The 12,894-nt window shown below is 34.9% G+C and overlaps 1 protein-coding gene across 23 annotated transcripts in view; it reads left to right on the top strand.

The window, feature by feature from the left end:
* Nucleotides 1-12,894, top strand: part of mst1ra (macrophage stimulating 1 receptor a) — a 44,532-nt gene that overhangs the window by 8,307 nt on the left and 23,331 nt on the right. For 10 of the 23 annotated variants that reach the window (XR_012408129.1, XR_012408120.1, XR_012408121.1 and 7 more), the window contains exons 1-2: nucleotides 6,712-6,932; nucleotides 9,833-11,077. Coding sequence is in view for 11 of the 23 variants with exons in the window: in XM_005166118.5 (XP_005166175.1) it covers nucleotides 9,890-11,077 (1,188 nt within the window). In the remaining 12 variants the exon portion in view is untranslated. Of the gene's footprint in view, nucleotides 1-2,846; nucleotides 3,206-6,711; nucleotides 6,933-9,832; nucleotides 11,078-12,894 lie in introns of those variants that run through there. The other 13 variants (XR_012408123.1, XR_012408127.1, XM_073954423.1 and 10 more) reach the window with 4 other exon arrangements.

A 12,894-nucleotide genomic window follows, 5' to 3' on the forward strand; every position in this document is an offset into this window, starting at 1 on the left:
ATACAATTACACCTCCACCAGCCTGAACCATTAATACAAGGCAAAATAGATCCATGCTTTCATGTTGTTGACGCTAAATTCTGACCCTACAATCTGAATGTCGCAGCAGAAATTGAGACTCATCAGACCAGGCAACATTTTTCCAATCTTATATTGTCTAATTTTGGTGAGCCTGTGTGAATTGTAGCCTCAGTTTCCTGTTCTTAGCTGACAGGAGTGGCACTTGGTGTGGTCTTCTGCGGCTGTAGCCCATCTGCCTCAAGGTTTGACGTGAGATGCTCTTCTGTATACCTCAGTTGTAATGAGTGGTTATTTGAATTACTGTGACCTTTCTATCAGCTCAAACCAGTCTGGCTATTCTCCTCTGACCTCTGACATCAACAAGGCATTTGCGCCCAAAGAACTGCCGCTCACTGGATATTTTCTTTTTTTTTCCGGACCATTCTCTATAAACCCCTAGAGATGGTTGTGCGTGAAAATCTCAGTAGATCAGCAGTTTCTGAAATACTGACACCAGCCCATCTGGCACCAACAACCATGCCACGTTCAAAGTCACTCTAATCACCTTTCTTCCCCATTCTGATGCTCAGTTTAAACTGCAGTAGATCATCTTAACCATGTCTACATGCCTAAATGCATTGAGTTGCTGCCATGTGATTGGCCAATTAGAAATTTGCCTTAAGGTGAACCTAATAAACTTAATAATGTGGTCAGTGTGTGTATATGAATGTGTTGAGTTGTACTAAATGGGAGTCTAAAGTAAAGCTCCGCATTCTTTTTCTGGTCTAATTTTATCTGGTCAAAGATTCTTGTCTTTTTTATTTTTGGGTAATGAGAAAAAAATCTCTTGAATGCCACAATTCTGAATTTTGTTGCACTGATAAGCTAAGAAGCTAAGAAGCTTTAGTTGTGCAATCTTACATTTTTGAATATCATATACATTAAATGCCATAACAAAAATCAAACCATTATTTTTTTTACTCATTTGTTTAGCATCTTGTCATTGTTGTCTGCCTCTAGCCCCCTATATTCCCCCCATCTATTCTATTCCCCACATGTTTTTCTAGGCCTAAATGTACTAGGCCCATTATTCAGACATGTTTTTCAAGTATATGAGACTTCACAGCATGAGTTCACAGAAGTGAAAAGGGGGAAATGGTGATGCTGGCTTGGTGGTTTACCTCATGTTGCTGCTTAGCAAACCTGTGTTGCACCTGTTGCCTTAAAAGCAACAAGTTAACAAAAAAACAAAAAAAACATTTGTGAGTTGTAACAAGTTAACTTTAAACTTTTCACACATAGCTTGTTTGCGTTGGAATTGTATTGGTTGTCTTACTTTTTTTAAAGTCATAATTCTTAGTTATTGCCAGGCTCACGGAGTATAAGATCCTAATTAGACTGAAACCAAAAGCATATCTAAAATAACCTGTTAGTAAATTTTAGAATTCCATTTGCAAATAAGACATTTACACTGATTTCTTAAAGCAAAAAAGATAATTGAATACTTTATAGCAATTATTTAATTTAGATTTACGGTAAGATAAAATAAATTTTTTCAAAGGAATTTTAAAAACACGCATCAGTTTTGTTTGATCTTTCTTTAGGTTTTTCTTTCTTTCTTTCTTTCTTTCTTTCTTCCTTTCTTTCTTTTTTGTCTTTCTTTCTTTCTTTCTGTCTGTCTTTCTTTCTTCCCTCCATGCATCTTTTTTCTTAGTTTTTGCCAGGCGCACAAATCCAGCCAAGTACAAAGAGAGAGAGGGAGTCAGGATATACAAAGGGTCAGATGGGAAAGAGAAACAGAAAGATGTGCCTGCATAAGTAACTGAGCTGTATCTCCTAAAATACAAATATTCAATAAAATATTATATATATTCCCCCAAAATTGCCCCACTATCCATTAAAGAAATTCAATGGATGCACAACACACTTGTACTTTTTAATTCCACCAGCATTCATGTTTTGCTCAGAAAGTGTACAGATCTAGTTCTTTCTATTATTTATTTTGCATTGTTTGCACCAAAGCAGAAGCTGTGCTGACAATAAAACAGCAGTGTTATTTGTCATGTAAATAAAGCACACTAATAGAAAGAAGGAGAGAGGAACATTGTGTGCATTTGTGGGACTTGCACAGTTATACAAGCCAGAAGTAAAACATCAAACTTGCACACCATGTAGAGCCCTGTGAAATAAATCACTGCTGACCAAACTCGAATAGAACAACATGATTCACAGCTAATTCACCCAATTAGCAAATTAAATTAGTGGTTTGTGGTGGAAAAGCATCATAAAGACTTTATAATAAGTTGACAATGTCAGTCTGACAGCGTTAAAAGCAGAAATATGCTGCCCCCTGTTGGCTCTATTGATGCACTGTAAATTGAGGCAGTTTTCCCTCCACAATTTTCAATATTACTTGCAATTTATTTATTATATATGAAATGTATGTTTTGTTTCAATGAAAAAGGTTAAAATATGAATTTTTTGTCTATTTTTAAACCTCAAACAAATGCCAATTAAATATTTAGTTATGACTTTTTCTATTGTGCACTGTTAAAAAATGCTGGGTTCTACACAATTCCTTCATGTTGTCCCAAAACAAATCGATTGTAACTCAACTGCTTTTATACATTTAAGTGGATTGATCATAAAAAATTAAGTGGTCACCTCAAAAAAATCAAGAATTGTTTGTGAAATTAGTTATAGGGAGACAAATATTGTAAAAAAAAAAAAATCACTAACAACAGCTCAACAAATAATGAGTGACCTTGGTGTTAATATGCATGAACCAAAAGTTTCAATGTACTAATTTTAATGCTTTCGTTTTTTTCTTGCTTACAATAATCCAGTCACTCGCCTCTTCTCCTTCTCTTGTTTTGGAAAGAGTTTGTGCATCGCTCTCTTTCTCAGCATGGGCCTGAGCTTCACCTTTGGACATTCAGAGACAGGGGGAACAGCATTCACTCCAGTTTGAATGGCTATGACGCAAATTCCTGACCAATGTAGTTTACTGAGTACTCAGTTTAACAACAACTCTATTTCCACCCGTTCTGGCAAACAGACACACATTGAAGAGGTCGGAACAGACCCCAAACAGCGCTTGGACTGACAAAAGGAAGTCTGGATGACCTTTGTGCCTCAATTGGCTGTCCGAAATGGACTGTTTAATAACAGGCTGGGTTGTTGTCAACTGCTGGACTGAATAGAAGTAAGTTGCTTTGTAACTTCACAGATTTCTCTACAAAAGTAAATGTCCAACTTTATTGTATTACACGTTTATTACACTATAAATATTTACAACAGCATCTAAAGTAGCATTACATTAAGGGACTGATAACATTTCTTCCAAATTTCTACAATTCCAACAAATGTTTTCATTTACTGTGATTGGAAATCATGTTATTCCCCAAATATTGATTTTGTAACTCTTCTGAAATTGAATTTTTAGTATTTTGTTGTCTACAAGTGAATATAAACCGTTCTGAAAACATGTTTCAACTTTTTTTGTTGTTGTTATTGTATGCATATAAAATACTCTAAATAAAAAAAACATTTTAAATTAAAGTCGATAATGTCAGGGGTGGTGCGGTGGCGCAGTGGTTAGCACTGTCACCTTACAGCAAGATGGTTGGTGGTTCGAGTCTCAGCTGGGTCAGTTGGCATTTCTGTGTGGAGTTTGCATAAACAGTGAAAATAGTGAAAACAACTCATCCAAAAAGGCTTTAAGAACAAGCCGAATCCAGCTAATCAGTTTTGCCCTATGCTAACAACATTTTTTCATGAGTCCAACATCCAGCTGTGCAAGAAAACATACAAACTGACGTTATCCATAAGTTTTCTAAAGTACTTTTTTACAAGAGAGGTTAGAAAATGTTATTATTATTAACACTCTACCGCACGCATTAAGATAGATCTATTAAAAATATATATTTGACTGTTTTTCTTTTCTTAAAATGGCTTAACTTAAAGTGCTGTAAAAAAAATGGAAAAATTTATTTTTTTAAGGTACGTTATGAAATGTTGTCGTATGGCAACAACGTCCAACAGTGGAACTAACTTAGACATTTCAAATTTAGAATTTTCCTTATAATTAATAATTTTATTATAATAATTTTATTAACACAGAACTTATAACAACTCATATTCCAACAGCTTTCATTTATTTCATTCTTTTTTGCTGTATATATATATATATATATATATATATATATATATATATATATATATATATATATATATATATATATATACTACACTACACTACACTTCACCTTACTTATCTCCCTCTAAGCAAACTTGAATTGTCTCTATCAAATATCTAGTGTGCATCATTCTCATGGTCACTAAAACCCATTTCACTTTCACTTTCATCTGCAGTAAGAGCCAGTTCTGTCCTTTTCTTGTTTCACTTACCATAGAACATGGTGGTGCTCGCTAATACACTGTTCCCTGTATTGATGATATCTATTCAAAAGTAGTATTGCCATTAAAACTAGATTTTATCTATGATGCAAATGTCATTAACATACAAGAAATCAACATTATATTACCAGCTTTCATGCTGTTATTGTTACAACTTAAAAGTTCACAGCTGACCATGCTAGCTAGCTAACCCATTGCAATATTGCACGTTCCACGCATTCGATTGATTTACAAAAAATTAAGTTGATTAAAAAAAAGAAATTGAGTTGTGAATATGTCATCATAACTTAATGGAGTTGATGTTTCAGATTTTTTTGTGGTTCTGACACAATTTGATCCTTTCTTTTTATTGACATTTTCATTTACATGAAAAAATATGAATATATATATATATATATATATATATATATATATATATATATATATATATATATATATATATATATATATATATATATTCATATTTTTTATTCTAAATCTCAAAAATTGTGGTTATGGTGACCATTCAACAATATAGCTAATCCAGCTAAAGAAAAAATTGTGCTTAAATTACACTAAAATACAGTATTTAAATCTCATAATTAAATAGAAAAAAATGTGACGAATAATTGCAAAAAAAGTCTACTTTTTAGAGAAAAATAGAAGCACACCTTTCAGCAGGCTGGCAACGGGCTTGTAAAGTTTACAGTTTAAATGTACAGTTGTGGCGCCACCATGTGGATTCTGTATTTCAAAACCTAATTTTAATATATTCTTACTTTTTTTTAAATAACATAGTTATTAAAATAAAATATAGATATTGTATAATATAATATCAATAATAAAATAGAATATAGCTTTAACAATTGATTATGGTTTATATTTTTAAGCATATTTTTGTGTCTATGGAGTATTTTTTTGTCAATGTGTTATGATATGTGTTTTTCTGTAACTTTGTCCTGTGCTGACAGTCTTGACTACAGATATTGTCTCTTAATTGGACCTTCCTGGTTAAATGAGAAAAATAAAAGTAAAAAAAGGAAGATTGAAAATACTAAAATGCAACTCATCAAGATGTAAATGTGGCAAAAATAAATAAATAAAGTAAATAAACACATAAAACAATTACTAAATACAGTGCTCAGTATTTTTGACAAATCTATTTTTAATCAACATTTTCTATAGGAGGCTTTACCATTATATTTGTGCATATACATTAGATTAGTCACTTAAACCAAATGTAGAGCTAATCTATGAAAATAATGGACAATCACAGTCCAAAAATGAGTACAGCCAAATTTATATGTTAGAAAAAATGTTAAATAAAAATTTAAATAAAGACAGGAGAAATAAAGAAAGGAAATATATATATATATATATATATATATATATATATATATATATATATATATATATATATATATATATATATATATATATATATATATATATATATATATATATATAATTTAGTAGAAAATTTGTAGTTTGTAATTTTTTAGTGCAATATTTCCCTTGAATTAAAATGCATTATATTTGCATTTCTAAATATGTTCGGCTACTAAAGTATTATTTTAATACATGTATCTGTTTAATTAATCTGTTTTGTTTACATGCATCACAATATATTGCTTATATTCACTAAGAAATTGATAAAAATAAATGTATAAAATTAGGTGTATTCGTTTATGCTGAGCAATGTATGTATTACATATTAATAAAACACATTTGAAGCTAAATTCGTTTTTGGTCAAAATATTTTGGAATAAACAATTACTTATAGTTTTGTCTTCTGTAGAAAGCTTATTCTGTAACTCCATAATTACATCACTTGTTATTTCTGTCTACATGTCACTCACTATGTAACAACATCAGGTGGAGATGATACACCCAAAACACGCTACAGCAAATGACTCATGTTCTTTCCCTCCCGCTCACACAGCTGTTTTACAAGTGGGCGACAGCTGCTTATTTCCATATATCCTCATGACATCTACCCACAGTGTCTGGTGTGAGTGATGGAAGCATTATACGTCACAATAAAGGTTGACGTCATAGTTTCCCCCTCACCCCAGAATACAGAATACACACATACACTCCGTAAACAATATTAAATACATTTTTTTATATATAGAAAGACACAAGCTAGGCACTGTTGGTGGACATTCATGTAATATACACTTAAATGCTGTTTAGATAAGAAAAGGGAAAGCCTTTTGATTCCCATCCCTGAGGAGATGTTTAGGTTGGGGAAAGATTGTGCAACATCACTTCCTTATGAGGTGCTTAGGCGTGTTCTGTGAATGGGGGTTTGACCGTGTTTTTTCTCATGCATGCTAATGCGTGAAGTCGAAACCGTCCCGTACGAGGAAACTAGCAAATTTGGCGAGTTCCAACAACAGGTTGGCTAAATTTGTTTATAATCTCTGTTACCGTTTTCTGTGGAGTTTCTGTAACTGACGTTTGAGGACTCTCGCTGACTGTTCATTGGACTTCATTGGAGATAGAGGTAAAAGGCCACAGGTGAGCCTCAGGTAAATTCACGCACGCACACGTTTGATAATTTTATTCATTTACGGTAACATGTCAGCGACACACGTCACATTTTATCCAATATTTAAGCATGTACTTCTAAATGTATTGGTATTCCGTGACAAAATGTGAAAATCAAATCGGGTTACTCACTTTAATGTTTGTTTATCGTTACACATTGCACATGCATATCAACTATTTGTTTGACACCAACGAGGTTACATGTTGTTTTTTCTCTTAAAGCCTGAATTACAAATATATTCCTTAAGTAATATATTGCGTAATTTAGTCATTCATTAGCTCGCAGAATTCCACCTAGTGACCATAGTTTCCGCATAAATATTAAGCAAATATCACATTTTTGGAAAACCTTCAAGTATTTTTTTTTCATAAAAGGTGTGGATAAATACCAATGTTCATAAAGTTACAGTGTAACTGATCAAATGTAAGCATTGAATATTCTTTGGAGTAAAGCTGCAGAAAGTATACATTTAAATGCAGCCTACCAAAATACTCAATGGTAGAAAGAGTACTGAAAAATCATACTGAAGTAAAAGTAAAAGAATGTAAAATGTAGTGCAAGTAGAGTATCTGTTGTAAATATTACTCAAAGTATTAGTAAAGTAGTTCTTTTAAAAGTGCTCATGAGTAGTGAGGAGTTACACTGTGAAATGTTGATGCGTTTACATGCAGTTTGTGCATGTATGTGTGTGTAAACCTTCTGTAGTGCACTTAGTGACTTTTAGAGCCATTTGATTCTTTCAGAGAGCATAGAGTAGGCATCTGTCATCTTATCAGTGGCATGCAGTCTCTGGGTGATTGTAAAGATTTTGGACATCTACTTAAACACTTTCTAAAAATGTCTTTAAATTGTTCATAAGGGTGCAAAATTATTATTAAAATTTGATTGGACAGAAATCGCAGGACTGATTTTTCTACTTTAGCCAATCCACATTGAAAAAAATTAAGTAATGACTGCAGGCTGAAGGAAAATAGTGGAGTAAAAATACCAATACTACACAAAAAATGTACTCAAGGGAAAGTGAAAGTACACATTTTAAAACTACTCAGTAAATTACTTTTTTTCTGAGAAAAACTACTCAAGTACATTAGTCTGAGTATTTGAAATTTGTTACTTTACACCAATGGAAATACTTCCATGGGTTTTGCTGTTGTAACATAAAATTGAGTCCACAAATTAAAGCAATACCATGACCAATTTATTATGCAAATAAAATGTGGGGTCAAAGATAGACAAATCTTTGGTGTCTAAATCAAATTAAATTACTTTTACAAAAGTGATTGTGTTATGCATAGAAAGCATATAAAATGCAAACAAAGTGTCTACTTTAATATTTCAAATTCCATTTTTTGAAAGTAAAATGTCCCATTGTCATTCAGAGCAATATATATATTTTTTTGTATAATTCAAGGGTGCCCATCATTTTCGTATGAAGGGCCAAAAAACAAATCTCACTGATAGCCGTGGGCTGAAGATAAATATACCAAATTATTTTACATTAAAGTTGCCAAGGGTAATGTCCTAATTCATATGATTTTTTTCATAATATTAAAAAAATAAATACAAAACGTTACTTAGAATCGTATTAACTAATGCAGTAAAACTATTTAAATAATAACCTATTCCAATAAAAACATGAGCAATCATAGTTATAACACAGTGGAATTCAGTGCTGTATACACTAGTTAAGCAGAATCTGCCTTTGCCATAATTTACTTACCAAAGTCTCTGTATTGTTGTCGCATGTACATTTCAAACAAAATCAGATTAATTTACACCTTTTAAATTGAAACATTTAATTTTAAATAGCTTTTTTTTGTAGCTTAACAATAAAACAAACAAATAAAAGGGTATATTAAATTTGAAAAGACAATCTCTAAACCATTCTCAGATGGGATGGTGGGCCAAATCAAAGATTACTATGGGCCAACTTATTTTTAGTGATTGCATCTTGCTGATAATGGGTAAAACCCTGTGGTTTTAAAGTACACTGGGAAAAGTTTTCAAATTATACTTAGTATTTTTGCCCTGTGCAGTTTTCATTAAAAAGAGTATTTTACACTAGTATGTCATTAAATGATTTTTGTTTGAAACATCTTTCATAAGAATTTTGTTATATAAATAATTATTCTTATTATAGTATTAGTTATATTATAAATTAATAGCAATACTAGATTAATATTTAAAACACTGTAAAGCACTCATCAACTTTGTAAAGTGTTATAATGTACTGTAAGTGTATAATATATGCAAGCTAGAGATAGGGAGTAGGCATGGCCAGTATATGATTCTGACGGTATGATAACCATGGGTAAAACATCACTGTTTCACAGTATCGTGATTACTACTCTAAAATATATATATTTTTAATGTCTGGGTAAAAAACGAAAAAGTTTTTTCCCGTTGTACACAATATATTTTATTTTCAGAAACACTTAAAATATTTTGGACCAGTAAACATGTGAAATCATTGACTTCTGCTGTCTTCATTAGTTTCAAAAACAGATTTCTTTACAATTACAAATGACATCGTTTCTGCTGGAGATACTGTTTGCCTAAAAAATAATGAAAAAACAATCTTACATATACTTTAGGAACAGTATAGCAAAAACATTTGGTGCTTTTCAAAACTTTTCAAAACCACGATATACCTTGAAAATGGTTACTGTCCCATGCCTATAGGGAGAACCTACAGTATAATACACACTTTTAGGGATTTTAACTGTACCTAAACCCTCATTTTTGTTTTATTTATCTTTAGCCGCCCTTCAGCCAAGAGACTGTAAAGAGATGGAATGCATGTTGTTCTCACATAAAGCTGAAAGCATTTTTACAGTGTACATGCTCATCTCACATTCACTGTCTTTTTTCCATTCAAAGGTTCTGGTTATCGTCATCATGTGTTAGCAGTAAAGCAGTGACAGCAGGACAGTGGAGATGTTCATCAGCCCAAAGACCTTGTTAACATGTTTCTGGTTGCAGATACATCTGACCTGTGCCCAAAAAACATGCCCTACCATCCAACAAATGAATGTAAACTTTTCTGTGACCTACCCAGTCTACTTTTTCCAAACCACCAATGCCATACAGAACATAGTTTTTAATGAATATTTTGATGAAGTTTATGTGGCCTCTCAAAATGTAGTTGAAGCCTTGGACAAAAATCTTACCAAACTATGGGAATTAAAAACGGGACCAGTTGGCAGTCCAGATTGTCAGACGTGTAACTGTGATATTGAGAACGAACCGGGAACATCATTGGACACTGATAACCAAGTTCTTGTTTTGGAGCCTCAGCAGCATCTGGACTTCCTGTACATCTGTGGGAGCACCCAGTATGGAGTCTGTAACATGCTTGAACTTGATAAAGGCAACATAGCCTCTAGCCCCGAATGTTTATTTAATAAAAAAGCCAACTCACCCTCTGATTGTCCAGACTGCGTTGCCAGTCCTCTGGGAACGAAGGTCACTGTGGTAGACGAGGGTTATTCAACATACTTCTTCACAGCAGCCACCGTCAACAGCACCATTGCTGGGTCTTTCGGCAAACACTCACTTTCTATCCGTCGCTTGCTTAACACAGAAAATGGTTTCCATGATGTGAAGAATCTGACCGTTCTTCCCAAATTCCAGGATGTATTTACAATTGACTACATCTATACATTTTCCACAACGGAATATGTTTATTTCTTATCTGTGCAATGGGAGAGTCTAATGAAACCAAATGCGAAGTTGCAGACTCATCTTGGGCGTCTGCCGATTAAGGACAGCGAGCTTTGGATGTACAGGGAAATTATTCTTGAGTGCCGCTTCGAGCCCAAACGCAGGAGAAGGAGCTTCAGGGATGTTGTTTATAATTCGGTTCAAGCTGCTCACTTCAGTACAGCTGGCAAAGAGCTTGCTGATGATCTGGGAGTGAGGATAGACAGCCCGATACTGTATGGAGTGTTCGCTGTGACGGATCAAAAGGGCAATCCAATGAGACAGTCTGCCTTGTGCGCTTTTCCATTGGACTATGTGAACAGTGCCATTGAAAAGGGGGTAGACGCCTGCTGTTCAAGTTTGACAGAGCAGATCTCAAGGGGATTGTGCCATTTCCAGCCCTGTGAAATGTGTCCAGTTGAGGTAAGTTTGCATTTTTCACTGCTTCTTTATGACAGTTTGAAAACATTTTTAAAGTTCCCATGAAACTCTTCTGTAATGAGGGAGGTTCACAACAAGGGTCAGATCCAAATGCAGCTTTTATTATAATCGTCAGGCAGGCAGGGTTCAAACAGGGACAGACAGTAGCATGTAGATAATCCAACACAGGCTCATTTTGAAAACAGCTCAATATATATTTCTGGATATCGCAAATTATGTAGCCAGAAGTACGTATGGCTGCATTTCGTCTTTAAAACAAACGCACCTTTTCACACTTACCAGCTGACTGCTTATCTCCATATGGACGGCTTTCAAGCAGTACCAGTTTGTCCAGTTAGCTCAACGTGTACATTGGCGGACTTGAGACACAGAGAGGAGTTGACCACGACGACAGGGTCTGACAAAGAATGAATCCAGAAAATGGGTAAGACAAAAACAGAAGCCAAAAAATATAATAAACAAGTAAATAACAGGATGAGAATGTGGTAAAATCTGAAAACATGGTAAAAACCAGACAAGGGCTTTTTTTTACTGGATTGCTGTTTAAAACTGTCGGTTAGTTTTAGGGAAGTGGGTGGACGAGTCAATCTGTGTTTTTTAAAAACACTATAGGTTGGGTTTAGGGAAGAAAATCAGTAGGTCGATTGGTCAGTCAGTTAGTCAGTCAGTCAGTCTGTCAGTCTAAAGGCTGATTTATACTTCTGCGTCAAACACCGGCGTATGCTACGGCGCTGACGCATAGCCCTTCGCCGTGGCCATCGCCGTCGCTGACGTGCACCTCTCAAAAAATGTAACTACATGTCGCAACGACGCGTAGCGTAAGCTCTGTGATTGGTCGGCTTGGTATCGCTGACGAGTCTAGGCGGGACCGTGAGCCGCGCGAATGGCGCGACGCCGCGCGAGCGATTGTTTACAAGTGTGGAGTACCGTGAAGGAGCTCCGGATGGAAGTTTTGTTTTGTGTTTACCTCATAGTTAAAGTTGTTGCACGTCCGCCGGTTCCTGCCTCAAAATGAGCGAGTTTGAGCCACTTGTAGATCCCGGAAGTGTTCAGGAAATGCAAAAAAGTAGCGAAGAAACTCGACACAGAGGAACATTTACACCTCACTGCCAACTAGCGTTTCGGAAGTGTTAATGCAGACCGACAGAGACAGCGCGCAGAAGTATGAATGCACAGCCACACGCGTTGCCTGCGCCGTGGGTTATGCCGGTCACCTGACGCAGAAGTATAAATCAGGCTTAAAGCGGCCTCTGGTGGATTTACACGAGAACAGCACGGGCAATTGGTTTTCATGAGAGAAATTTGACATCTCAAAAAGCCTGCACAACGGCCTCTGGTGGATTCGCTAAAACAAAAACAGCAAAAAAGTAACTTCTGGGACATATAAGGCAAATGTATATAGAGGTACATTTTCAGAATGAGCCTGGGTTGAGATAATCCATAGAGTGGTCGATTTAACAGGAATGGTCAAGGCAGGTGGCAAAACAAACATAAACAGTGAAACAAACAATAAACGCATACATAATGCACACTACAGTAACAAGACTCAGCCAAGATGTGTGTGTGAGAGGTGTGCATATAGTCTATGCAAGCAGTCGTGATGAGCTTCAGCTGGGTGTGTTATGAAGGTGTGACCTGGAACTGGTGTGTGACTGCAGGGCATAAAGGGATTTGTAGTGCAGTTCAGTGGCAGATGTGTGTACAGTGTCGTCCATTGTCTCCAGTGTCTGTACTTGGTGAACGTGAGAGCTCCCTAACAGTTCATTAAATATATGCTTGCATTCAAAACATTGAGTCTA

The sequence above is a fragment of the Danio rerio genome, chromosome 6, assembly GCF_049306965.1.
Source record: "Danio rerio strain Tuebingen ecotype United States chromosome 6, GRCz12tu, whole genome shotgun sequence".
Lineage (NCBI taxonomy): Eukaryota > Metazoa > Chordata > Actinopteri > Cypriniformes > Danionidae > Danio > Danio rerio.